The sequence below is a fragment of the Cricetulus griseus genome, chromosome 2 (assembly GCF_003668045.3).
Source record: "Cricetulus griseus strain 17A/GY chromosome 2, alternate assembly CriGri-PICRH-1.0, whole genome shotgun sequence".
Taxonomy (NCBI): Eukaryota; Metazoa; Chordata; class Mammalia; order Rodentia; family Cricetidae; genus Cricetulus; species Cricetulus griseus.
In genome coordinates this window covers 98,211,458-98,225,288 of record NC_048595.1, presented here as the reverse complement: position 1 = coordinate 98,225,288, position 13,831 = coordinate 98,211,458, and the positions used below count along the sequence as shown (strand labels likewise).

General features: G+C 42.2%; 1 protein-coding gene and 1 pseudogene across 1 annotated transcript in view; one reads left to right on the top strand and one right to left on the bottom strand.

The window, feature by feature from the left end:
- Positions 1-1,776, bottom strand: part of LOC118238170 — a 36,299-nt pseudogene extending 34,523 nt beyond the window's left edge.
- Positions 1,777-4,705: 2,929 nt separating this feature from the next.
- Frmpd1 (FERM and PDZ domain containing 1) overlaps positions 4,706-13,831 on the top strand; it is a 53,370-nt gene continuing 44,244 nt past the window's right edge. The window contains exon 1 of the mRNA XM_027403179.2: positions 4,706-4,806. Coding sequence (XP_027258980.1) covers positions 4,706-4,806 — 101 coding nt within the window. The remainder of the gene's footprint in view (positions 4,807-13,831) is intronic.

Genomic DNA, 13,831 nt, shown 5'->3' with positions numbered 1-13,831 from the left:
GCCTCCTAATTCTTCTTAAGTCGTGTCACTCCCTGATGCCTAACCATTCAAATATTATCTATGTGTGTGTCAAGTGTGAGTATGTGTAGGTGTGTGCTGATGTCAGCCTTCACCACTTTTCACCTTTTCATTGAAACATAGACTCCCAGTTGAAGCCAGAGCCCACCAATATGGCTAGTCTAACTAGTCAGCTTACACCAAGGATCCTTCTCTGCCTTCTGAGGCTGGATTTACAAACAGGCTGGCTCACACACCACACTTTAATGTAGGGTTTGCAGAGCTGAACTTCCGTCCTTGTATGGCAAGCACTTTACCCATTGAGCCATCTCCACACTCCATGTCCTTGGTTATTCTATGATGTTTCACAGACTGAGTTTGTTAAATTTTTAATTGAATTTATTTCAGCAATTTTGCTTTTTAATTTCCAGGGGTTCTTTCTTGTTCTGATAGGACTCCTTAAGCCCACGCCCTTCCTCTTGGGGTCTGAGATAGAAATTTGAGGGAGATGCTCAGTGTTGTTGGGCTGAGTATGGGCAGGGACTCTCATCCTCTCGTGTCCTTGTTGGGTTGATAGTCCAGGGCTTCTCATTCTTGGAGGCCATGTGGACTGTCCCCTTGGTGTAGCCATATTGGTATGCCAGGAAATGAGCCTGACAAAGTGGTTGCTGAGGGCAATGTCAGGCCCAACATTAGAGGTAGAAGAGTGGGTATTGCTGTTAAAGCTGCAGGAGACAACCTAGTCCTCAGTATAGCCCAAGATGCTCTTTACGGGGCCCTCTGATGCCTGTTTCACCAGCTTCTTGATACAATTGTATTTGGCAGCTTTCTCTAGGCTGCAGGTCAGATCCACAGTGATCTTCCTGTTCAGCTCTAGGATGACCTTGTCCACAGCTTTGGCAGGGCCAGTGGGAGTGGCGGGGGGAGGGGAAGGCAGCAATGATCTAGACAGCCCAACAGCTATTATGACAGTTTCCCATAGGGGCCATCCACAGGATGACATGGACTGTGGTCATGAGCCCCCTGACAATGGGAAGTTGTCTTGGATGACCTTGCCTAGGTGGTTAGATGATGCAGGAGAGACTTTGCTGATGGTCTGGAGTGAGTTATCACACTTCAGGTGCTTCACACCCATCACAAACATGGGAACCTTGGCAGAAGAGGCAGAGAGACTGACCCTTTGGTCTCTGCCCTTCAAATGGGCCACAGCCTTCTCTGTGGTATTGAAGACACCAGTAAAGTCCACAAAATACTTGGCACCACCATCACCACATTTGATGTGGAGATCTTGATCCTGGAAGGTGATGGCCTTTCCATCATTGCTAACAAGTTTTCCCTTCTCAGCTTTGACTGTGCTATGGAACTTGCCATGGATAGAGTCATACTGGAACATGTAGGCCATGTAGCTGAGGACAATGAAGGGGTCATTGATGGCACTTTACTAGAGTTGAAGGCAGCTGTGGTGACAGGGTGTTCAATACCACCAAATCTGTTCACTTTTGACCTTCACTTTTGCGTCTGAGCTAGCATGTCACAAGAAGATGTGGCTGTCTCTGGAATGTGGAGGATCACAGAACCTAGAATTTATATTTTCTTGTAGCCGATGTCCATGTTCACCTTTTGTTCATTAGTTTGTTGTTTGCTTCCATTTACCAGGTTTTCAAGGCATTCGGTTTGAGGGTGTCCTATGCTCATTTGACCCTTCATCATTATTTTTCTGACTACTCATTCACTTTTGTTGGTCAGAGGGGAGACTGCACTTTCATCTCACTGTCCCATTTTTGTTAGAACAGGTGTTTGTATCATGCTAGTCCTACCAATTACAAACTTTCCTATGCAAAATAGCATTGGGGAAAAGTAAAATGGCTAAATGCAAATAGTATCCTGTATTGGATCCTGGAATAGAGAAGGAACATTGGGGAAACTGGTGAGATTTTAATAATGCCTGCAGTTTGGTTAATAGTATTGTGCTGATGTTAATGTCTTAATTTTGCAAAAAATATTAAAGATTATGTAAGATAATATTTTCCCAGAAAGCTGAGTGCAAGGCAGATGGCAACTTTGTGTTATCTTTGCAACTTTTTATACATCCCAAATTACTCTTAAGCAAAAAATGAAGTTTCTGTTTGGGATGTGTGTGCATGTGTGTGCATGCATTTTGAGACAGGGTATCAAGTAGCCCTTTTTGGTCTTAAACTTACTATGTAAGCAAGAATAGTTTTGCACTTGAAGTCATGATTCTAGGCATGTGCCACCCCCACATCTGGTTTGTGTGGGATTGAGCTCAAGGCCTTGTGTAGCTAAGCAAGCAGTCTACAGATTGAGCTACATCCCCAGCTTTCAAAAATAAAAAATGTTTACAGAAAACAAAACTGAAGCAATTCACTAGGATGAACCTCATCTTACAGATTTGTAAAAAACTCACCTTTGAACCCATCCTTACTGTCTGTCTGGAGAGGGAGGGATAAATCTATGTGGTAACTGGAGTTTTAGATTTTCTGCCCCTTCTAGGGTCTTCTTAGATGGCTTATATTTTTCTTAATATTTCTTGTTAGCCAGGCAATGGTGGCACATGCCTTTAATCCCAGAACTCAGGAGGCAGATGCAGGTGGATCTCTGTGAGATTGAGGACAGCCTGGTCTATAAAATGAGTTCTAGGACAGCCAGCGCTACACACAGAGAAAAGTTTGAAAACAAAATTCTCCTTGTCTCCAAGGTTTTCTTGAGCAGTTGAATGGTACTAAACAGTGTAATCGCTTATAATTTTTTTTATTTGCTTTGTATACAATTTCGTTTCCCACTGTTGTATTTTTATTTTGTGTGGTTATTTATTGGGTTATGATGAAATTACTTTGGTGTATCAAGACCAGTGCTTTTAAAAAGTGAAATGGATTAGACAATAGAAATATCAATATGCATTGATTTATGAAACATTAATCTTGAGGCATATCTCTTTTCTTGGTGACCTGACAACATCTATCAGAGCACAAGTGCATGTGGCTTTTGACCTGGCACTAGGGAATCTACCCAAATATACAATTGTATACATGCAGAAATGATGTATGTACTATATAACTCATCGAGTATTGTTTATAGTAGCAGAAGATTGGCAATAACCCAGATGTCTACCAATAGAAGACTACTTTTTAGATTACAGTACAGTCCATACAGTGGAATAATCAGTTCGCAAAAAGAATGAAGAATGATTCTATGTACTGAGATATCCAGGGTAGATATTCAAAAGGGAAGAGAAGAGAAAAGCCTGGTGCAGAACAGTGCAGAGGGTGTGCTCCCTTCCCCACTAAGGAAGTATAAAATCCTTGTTTGCATTTACTTGTGCGGTCATAAGCTCAGGACAGTGAATAGTATGTGCTCAGGAGCTGGGTGTTTGTTTTTACCATGGTAAAAAGACTTAAGGGTTACCTTCTTAACAATCTTTTTCTAAGACAGGGTCTCATGTAGCCCAGCTGGCCTGAAACTTGCCATATAGTTGAAGAAAAGCTTCTACTTCTGATCTCCCTGCCTCCACATCCTGAGTCCTGCATGCATGGCCAGTTTATGAGGTGCTGGGAATTAAACCCAGGACTCTTTGAATGTTAAGCAAGCACTCTACCAACTGAGCCACACCCCTCTCCATCTGGTCACAATACAAAGCCTGCATATCTTTTTTGTAAGCTGATATATGCAGGTGAATTAGCGATTTAAAAATGAAGTATAACTGGACACATGGGGAAGGGCCTAGGCCTGGTCCAGGATGATGTGGTAGACTTTGGGGAGCCCCTTTTGAGGGCCTTTCCCTGCCTGGGGAGTGGAGGGGGGATGGCTAGGGGCAGGTGGGATGTTGGGGGGAGGGAAGGGAGAGGGAGAGGGAGAAGGGATTGACATCTGAAGCAAGCTTGTTCCTAATTTGAACTAATAAAATAAAATAAAATAAAAATAAAAGTAAAAAAATGAAGTATAAAACATTGAGCAAAAAAAGCACTCAGAAGACTATGCCAGTCATGTGACTAAGAGTGCTGTCATGGGCTGTGGCGGTGTCTCAGTGACGAGCACTGGCTGCTCTTCCAGAGGACTTGGATTTGATTCCCAGCACCCACATGGCAGCTCACAACCGTCTGTAACTTCAGTTCCAGTGGATTCAGCACTGTCTTCTGTCCTCTATGGCACAAAGGCATGCATACATATTGCGGTGTGTAACAGGCAAAACACTCCTACAGATAAGATGAAACAAATCTTAAAAAAAAAATAAAAAAGAATTCTGTCATGTCAGGTGTGGTTGTATATACCTGCAAATCCAGCACTTGGAGGCTGAGGTATCACCATCAGTTCAAGACCATCCTGGGCACATAGCAGGACCTTAACTCAAAGTAACAAAACAAGCAAAAATTCTGGAAAGAATGCTGCCACGAGCTGGCAGATCCTGGCAGCAATAAACAGGAAACCTCACCTTTTTTAAATTCCATCATCCATATGTGTAAGACAAAAAGGCATTCTGTTTACCACAAGCCTGGACTCTTCAGGCAGGGGTTGCTGAAGTGTTTGCTCTGTGGACTGGGAAGATCTGAGTTTGCAGGGGAACTAGTTATTCCTCATTGGGTCTTCTGGTGGGCGGGCATAGAGAGCATCACATGGATGTTGCAGAGTCCTCGTACCAGATTTGGGCTCGTGTCCTAAGAATGTTCTTCTTTCATTCATACCATTTAGGTAAATGGAAGAGCTGGAGGGCGGTTTATCCCAGACTCGGAAAGCACACAGAATAGAACAAATGGTGGCAAGATGGCTTCGGCGCTCCCGGGACAGCTCAGCCCGGTAAGGCTCCTGGGCTAGCAGAGGGACCTGTCTATAGAGGTTTGGTGCCCCTTTGGGAGGCAGTGCCTGTTCTAAAAGGACCTGGGGCTTGCTGTGTCTGGCTTGGTTTTGATGTGTCTGCCGTATGCAGATAAACAGGAGACCAGGCCAGCAGTGTGAATGGATTGTCTTTCCTGATACCCCTGCCCCAACATGTACCCATATATACGGTCACACTCCCCCAAACCCACCCTCCTCCCTCCTCCCTCCCTCCCTCCCTCCCTCCCTCCCTCTCTCTCTGTCTCTCTCTGTCTCTCTCTCTCTCTCTCTGTCTCTCACACACACACACACACAAACACACACACACACACACACACACACACACACACACACACACACACACACACACCATACTCTTTCAGCACATTTGATAAGAGTTTATATTCTTTCCATGTCCTCATTTCCAGTGGCTGCTCCTTTCCCATAGTCCCCATTTCTTTCTCCCCCTCCCATTTCTTTCTAAACAGAGTAAGATGATATCAAATACAGATCTGAAATGGCTGCTACGAAAGAACTTTAAACTTTCAAAGCCTTAGTTTACGTCTGGGATTTCCCATCTGGTCCTGCCAAAGAGTTGAAGTGACAATGCCAGGTGTTACGGAGATGCATCTCTCTGAAGGAGCTAGGACAGCTGCTCTGCTGCTGAACTGACACTTGCTACAGGCTGCCTGAGCCCAAGTTCTCTGACCCTCCTTCTAGAGGTGTGACAAGGCCTGTAGAATTAGCTCCCTTTTACAGACAAGGCAGCTCAGGTGCAGAGACGGACTTGAGAGAGCCTTATGTAAGACCACTCTCAACCCCACTCAAAGACCTTGATGACCTCCATGGTGTAAATGTATGCATGTCTTGCTCGCATGTATGTCCGTGCATGTGCATGCAGTGCACAGAGAGGTCAGAACGGGGCATTACAGATCCCTTGGAGCTGGAGACACAGATGGTTGTGAGCTACCATGTGGGTGCTAGGAATGAAACAAATCAGGACCTCTGGAAGAGCAGCTGATGCTCTTAACTGCTGAGCCATCTCACCATCCTCTACCTGTTAGCTTTTCAAAAAAAAATTCTATTGAAAAAAAAAAGCTAAGTGTAGTGGCACATGCTTTTAATCTCAGTATTTGGGAGGCAGAAGCAGGCAGATCTCTGAGTTCAAGGCTGCCTTTGCATGATGAGTTCCAGGCCAGCCGGGACTACATAGTGAGATTTTATATAAAAGAACAGCTTTTATCAATATATATTAATTATACATAGCAATGAGTTTCATTATGTATTTTCATGTCTGCACATAATGTATTCAATTATATTCCCACACACTTTCCCTTCTTTTATCCCTTCCCACTTCCATTGATCCCCTTCCTCTTTCCAGGTACACTTACATCTACTTACTTTTTTTTTTTCTGAGACAGGGTTTCTTTGTCCTAGCTGTCCTGGAACTCACTCTGTAGATCAGGCTGGCCTGAAACTCACTGGGATCCTCCTGCCTCTGCCTCCCAAGTGCTGGGATGAAAGGCGAGTGCCACCAACACCCAACTAGTTACTTTTTTTTTAAGGTTCATTTTTATCATTGTGTGTGTGTGTGTGTGTGTGTGTGTGTCCCATTGAGTTCTGTTTGGGTTGTCACAAGAGTGTGGATGAGCATTGTTTTACAGGAACATGGGCCTCTTGCCAGTGGCTACATTTCTCCCTCCCCATGAGTCTTTAACTGCATAGAAGCCCTCAGGGAGAGCCCTGTGAGTCCCTCCTATTTCTAAGATGGGGGTAGTTTCCATTTCAGGTTGGACTTGATGCCTTCCTCACTGGACAGAAATCATGCTGGTACCGTGAATTTGGTCAAAAGCCTCCAGCTATGGAGGTCATTGGCCTGCTGTTATTTTGCAAAACAGACATGATGTGCCTGTCAAATTGCCCTTTTTTAAAAATACTATTATTACTGTTACACCTAACCTGTTATGTGCCATGAGGAAGGAGAGAGACAATACTTACAGGTTCCAAAGATTTTGTTAATTCACCACATAACCAGGTCACTGGTTGATCAGGGGTACAGAACAAGGACTCGGATGCCTTGTTTCTCCTGTCAGCCCTGGGCAGGGGCAGAAGCAGGGTTTATAAGCACAAAAATCATAAACATTTGTTGCCAAGTTACAGTTGCAATTTTCGCTTATGAGGATTTAGAGATTAGGGGCTTCCTTGAATGTTTCATCATTGTCAACCAATATACTATGCAGGCCTTTCAGTCCAACCAATCAGATTCATTTGTTCCTTCTGTGGTTAGGAACAGCCATAATGTTGCTAGAGAACTCAAGATGCATAGCAACTATTTCTATGTTTTAGGGAGGAGGTTGATCATCCATTGGAAAGTTCTCAGCTCCCCTAGGGCTTGGGAACCTGAACTTTATTTCACCCTGCAGTTAAAATGGAGTCTGGAGTCAAAATGGCAGTACTCAGGCCATGGGGCTTTTACCTGCTCCTTTTTATTATTTTTATTGTTGTTGTTGTTATTATTATTATCATTATTATTACTATTGTGTGTATGTGTAAATCCTGGGCATCAAATTTGGGTCCTTAGGTTTAGTGGCAGGTACCTATAGCTACTGAGCCATTTCACCTACCTTCCTTTCCTTATCTCTTTTTTAAGATAGAATCTCCCTGCCTTTGCCTCCCAAGTGCTAGAATTAACGGTGTGCACATTCATGTCTAGCATTAGCTGTTTCTTTCGTTTCTTTCTTTCTTTTCTTTTCTTTTTTCGTTTTGTTTTTTGGGGGGTTGTTTGTTTGTTTGTTTGTTTGTTTGTTTGTTTGTTTGTTTCGCAACAAACTTTCTGTGTGTAACACCCTAGCTGTCCTGGAACTTGCTTTGTAACCTAGTTGGCCTCAAACTCACAGAGAGTTACAGACAGTTGTGAGCTGCCATGTGAGTGCTGGGAATTGAACCCAGATCCTCTGGAAGATCAGTCAGTGTTTCAGTGTTCTTAACTGCTGAGCCATCTCTCCAGCCCAGATATTTTATTGTTTAATTTTTATTTTACATATATGAGTGTTTTGCCTGCATCCATGTTGTATAACATGTGCCTGTCAGGTGCCTGCAGAGACCAGAAGAGGGTATTGGATCCCTCAGAACTGGGGTTACAGATGGTTGTGAGCTGCCATGTGGGTGCTGGGAACTGAGCTTGAGTTCTGTAGAAGAGCAAACAGTGCTTTTAACCGATAGGCTAGGGTTTGTTTTTAAATTTTCATCCCTTTTTCTTCCAAGAGGACATCTTGACAGCTTACACTTTTAAAGCATTAGAGAAACTGAAATAAAGAATAGGTATGTTAAAAATACATTACAAATACAAGACCAGGACTTAGTGTGTGAATACTCATATTAGTTCTGAGTTTCCTGGTGGCCTGGCCCAGCAGTGAGAGAAATTCCCTGAAGTATTTATTGCAACCCAGGAAGTAGTTACCTACAGTCACACCATTTGGAGTGCATATTCTCTGTTTTGTTTTGTTTTTAGATTTTTCAAAGACTGAATAAATTCAGTCTTGTATTCACTTTTACTTACAATTGGCATTTTCTACATAATATTTAAACTTTATGCTTGACTCCAAGTATATTACCTAGGAGTAAATCAGCTCAAAGTAACTAAACCTTATGAAGTAGTGGATAACTTTAAGCACTGGAGTGATGTTATGCTCCTGTATTGCACCTTCAACCAGTGTTTTACTGTAGGAGTATCAAACTAAAGTTTCTGAGTTTGAAATGAATTCTCACTAGGCTATTTATTGCTACCATCATTTGTCAAATTCAGCTGTAGTATTAGATTTGAATGCATGTATCTAGACTGAGGGAAGCCCAGGGTGCTTGTAATTCCATGAATGGGATATTATGCAAATACCTTGAGGCTGACTCCCCGGTGACCACTTGAGTTCATATTCCATTATGACAATAATGTGTTCAGCATCAGTGTTCTTTTAGAGATAGCTAACCTTTAGGGCTAGAGCAATAGCTCAGAGGTTAAGGTCATGTATGGCTCTTACAGGGAACAGTTCCCAGCACCCACATCAACTCATTTGCATCCACCTGTAAGTCCAGCTCCAGGAGATCCAGGGCCTGTTCTGGGCTCTGCAGGTACCTGCACTCATACACATACCCACACATATACACATAATTTTAAAATGATAAAACAAGTCTTTTTTTTTTAAAAGATATAGTTAACCCCTCAAATGGTCCCTTGATATGATTTTTGTCTTGGTTACTTTTTTCATCTTGATGTGGGCTAGAGTCATTTGAGAAGAGGAAATCTCAGTTGAAAAAAGGCCCACACTAGACTGGCCTGAGTGCAGGCCTGTTGGGCATTTCCTTGATTAATGGTTGATATGGAAGGGCTCATCCTGCCATGGATGGTGCCACCCCTGGGAAGGTGGTCCTGGGTGGGATAAGAAAGCAAACTGAGCCATGCGGAACAAGTCAGTTAGTAAAGTCCACCTCTAGGTTCCTGCCTTTAGTTCCCATGCTGACTTCCTGGACTGTAATGTGAAACTGTAAGCTGAAATATAAACCCTTTCCTCCCCAAGTTGCTTTTGGTCATGATAGTTTATCATAGCAACAGGTTTGGAATTGTTTGTTTGTTTGTTTGTTTGAAGACAGGGTCTTACTACGTAGTCTGGTCTAAAGCTCATTATGTAGAGCAGGCTGGCTTTGAACTCACAGAGATCCATCTGCTTCTCCTCCTGTACTGGGATTAAGGCATGATCAACCATGCCTAGCCCATTTTTTATATATCTTTGTAGGACTATAGAGCCCCCGTTGAGGGCCCTACCCTGCCTAAGGAGTGGTAGGTGGATGGGGTGGGGGTTAGGCTGGAGGTAGGGGAGGAGGGATGGGAGTGAGGGGAGGGAGAGGGAGAAAGGACTTACATGTGAAACAAGCTTGTTCTAACTAGAACTAATAAATAAATTTAAAAAAAAAAGAAGTAAGCCTGTGCTGTCTTAGAAGCTGTCATTACACATCTCCTTTTTTCCAACAAATGTTACTATTTTTGTATAGTTAAATGGACTTCTTTTCCTTGATGAGTTTCTTTATTGCTTCTAAATTTAAAATAATCTTGACCTGGGGCTAGAGGGGTGGCTTAATCAATGAAGTGCCTGCTGTGACAGTCCAGGGACCACAGTTCAGGTCCCCAGCACCCATGTAAAAGCTGGGTGCAGCAGGATGTGTCTATAACTCCAGCAGTGGTGCATCCCTAGAGCTCATTGACAGCCAGTTTACCCAATCAGTGAGCTCCAGGTTCAGCGAGAGATCCCATTAAAAAAAAATTAAAAATGACTGTCTCAAAAAAGGATTTTGAATATTCTCATGGAGAAGAAAGATAAATAATCTTGATTTGAACATCATATGATGTATATAGGTGTGTCAGTACTCCCTAAATATGTATCATATAGAGGCAAAACTTTATTATTTCAAAACGAAAAAAGCCAAGGTGTAATATGATCCAGGAAGGCACCCACATCAACCTCTGGCCTCCATATTCAAACACACATGCAAAGAAATTCTTTTAAAAATCTTGACCTAATGAAAGTTTAGTTTTTAATTCAGCATAGTTTAAGACAATCTATTATTCTATATTTAGTTCTTCAATGTGGAACTTATTTTAATGTAATCTAGGATATAAAGATATAGCTTAATTTTTGTTTTTCCTAAGCAGTCGTGAGTCACCATCATTGTGTCTTTCCCCACTTAACTGAGGGGCTCTTGCTGCATCCTGAAGTGGGAGATGGGATTGGTTCCTAGGACGTTGACCTTACTGCCTGCTTTATATGGCTGTGTTAAAATTAATTAGATTAAAAAAAATTACTTAGATTAATTGCATCATACATCTCATTTCCTGCTAAACCAGGCTTCGTTCTCAGTGCTCTCACGCTCAGTTGCCATCTCTGCCATGCAGAATAATTTCACTTGCTTATTAAAACAAGCATGGAATTGACTGAATTTCCTAATCTTTGGAGATGAGAGCAAGATTAGCTTTATCTTTAAGCTCAAAAAAGACTTCTTTCAACCTAGCATGACTCCTAGAACCAAGTGTATTACACATATGTGCACACATGTAAACACATGGCATCTCAATAGTCAGAAGCCCTTTCTACTGGTTTTTACAGACTTTCTATGTTTATTTGTTCATCCCATTATAAATAGTCACTTACCATAAAATAGATGCAGCTTGGTTTGCCCTTTCTCATATTCCTAGTGATAAATATCCTTGCAGCTACCAGATTTTTTTTTTATTGCTTCTTGACCTGTGAGCAAAAGTTGAAAGGTTTGAGAACAGTCTGGAAGGCTCCTGAATTAAATCTATAAATTACATTTTACATTTTATCTACACTATTTCCCAAACTCTCTGCTTGAATTTTTTTTTTTTTTTTTTTTTTTGGCATGCTATCAGGCTGGCTGCGAACTCATTGTGTTGTCCAGGTTGGCTGAAAACTTGGGAGCTTCTGCCCCAGCCTCCCAAGTGTTGGGATTGCAAGCTTGTACAACCTTGTCTACCTCTGAATCATGTGTTTAAAGTAATAACAGGCCTGCGGATGTAATATAGTAAAAGAACACATTCCCAGTGTGTGTAAGGCCCTGGGCTCCATCCCATGAACCACAAAAATAAGAAATAGTAATAATGGAAGTTCTCCCCTCAATAGTGGGGGTGTTATTCTCACAATATCTACATTGACTGCTCCCACATACTTTCATAGTACAGGAATATTCCCCTGACTTGACAACATGCTAACTACCTTTCGGATCCAGACTTGCCTCTATTCCAGCTTTTTCTGAATACATTTCAAATTACAAAATCTGGTTTATACCAGATTCTGATTTTAAAATTACTCAAGCTAAACATAATAAAGTGTTTAAACATAGATTTAAGCTGCTTCTCTGAGAGCTTCTGGAATACTAGAGTGATTCTGCATAGAGGTAAAATATGCTTCCCCGGGCTCGGAAGAACAGAGAGAAGGCCAGAGGATATCTGAAGTATAATCTGTTTCCACCTGGCATTTTTCTTTTCAGTGTTATTGATCAGCTCATTGTGAACTTATGACCCATAAGGTTTAGCATTTGCTCTACAAACTGTTTGTGATAAATTGAATGTGTTTTGTCTGCTCCTACCTTAGGGGTAAATCCAGTTATCTGATGGGAATTTGATTAATATAACAATGCATCTTCTGCTCTTTGGGTGTAAGCTCACAGAAATGACCTCAGATTTATGGTTGGCGTGTACCAGGCATTACCACAGTGATAGATATTTTTGGATTACCGTTTAGTTTACTATTTAAAAGACGTCTCAGAAAAGGACATTTTGTTATGGAAGTCATTTCTGTCAGCCACTGTCAAATATTAAATGTTCTCTGCGAGAGAGGCCAGTTTGGTCATGTACTTAGATAATCCCTTTCCAAGCGAAAGCTAGACGTGGCCTTTGAGGAAAATGTCAACTCCAGACTTTGAGCCAAAGTCGCTGACGCTACCCAGGGATTAATGAACACAGTGAGGCCTTGTTTACCATTGTTAAAGAGTACACCCTCCAAAGGGAAAGTGTCAGATAATTGAAGCCCACTCATTTGGAAAGTGTCGAAATGGATTCTGTTGAAACCCATGGTAGGAGTGTATGTTCTTTCTTTTATTCTTCAGACAGTTACTGAGACTTCAGCTGGCTCTCAGTTTCTCATGTGGATTGAGAAAGGTTCAGCTCCAGCAATGCAAACTACAGTCTAGAGAGGACTACAGTTTGCATTGGCCATTATACATATGAGGTCTGTTTGAAATAGGATAGTAGCTGGGTGTGATGGTGTAGGCCTATAATCCCAGCATTCAGGAGGTAGAAATAAGCAGAGAGCACAAGCTCATCCTCAGTACATAGGGAGTTTGAAGACAGTCTGGGCTCAAACCTCATAAGACATGCTCAGAAAAACAAACAGAGGTGCCAGGGAGATGGCTCAGTGGGTAAAAGAACCTGATGACCTGAGCTTGATCCCTGGAAACTCTGTGAAGAAGCCCAGTGCAGTGGTACCTACTTGTCATCCCAGGATGCCTTGTGAAATGGGAGGCAGAGACAGGAGAACTGGCTGAAGCTTGAGGGCCAGCTTGGTGACAGAAACAAGAAGAGAGAACCCAATTGTCCTGTGACCTGCATATACACACACTATGAAAAATAAGGGGGGAAGAGGGAGACTTCTGGTTTTTGCCCACATTAAACAGATGGGAATTTACTACCCAAATCTTAAGACTGAATAGGAGTTGGACAGGTAGAGTGCATGGTTGGATATGTTGAAAAGGAGAGCACAGTGTGTGTGTGTGTGTGTGTGTGTGGTTTCCAGGCAGAAAAGAAAGAGCTTGCCTATAGTCTATCATGTTTGGAGAGCTCAAAGACCAGTTTGGATGGATCCAAAGTAACAAAGAATAGATGACTTGGTCTTGGAGGCTGGAGTGATGGCCAGGGGCTGTATTGAGCCATATTTACAAGTCTAAATTAGGTCCATCAGGGGAGACACAGGAACAAGACAGAGAAGGATGAAAAGTGGGGCAACTGGTTAAGAGCCTGTTGGCAGAAGTCTGCCACAGGACTGAAATAGAATGGTCGCTGTGGAGATGGGAAGAAATGGACTCTTTAGAGATCTTTTTGGTGTCAGGGGTGAGAGCAAGGGAATATCAGACAGGACTTCCGGGAATTAGCCTGGGAAATTGCTGTCACCCTCAGGATACTATTTACTGAGCTCTCGGACATGGCAAAAATGAGTCCTGAGTAGAACAGTAGTCATAGAGCTGAGCGACACCCAAATCAAGCAAACGTAAAGGAAAATGAGCAGCATTGCGTTATCTAACATATTCATATTGCTAGTGACCAGTGATTTTATATACATTTATATTTCTTGCTAATTCATTGGTTTTATCAGATCATTACCTTAAGGAATGTCACAACTAACTAATGAGCAGTATCGTGCTGCATATCTATAGTATTTTGCTCATT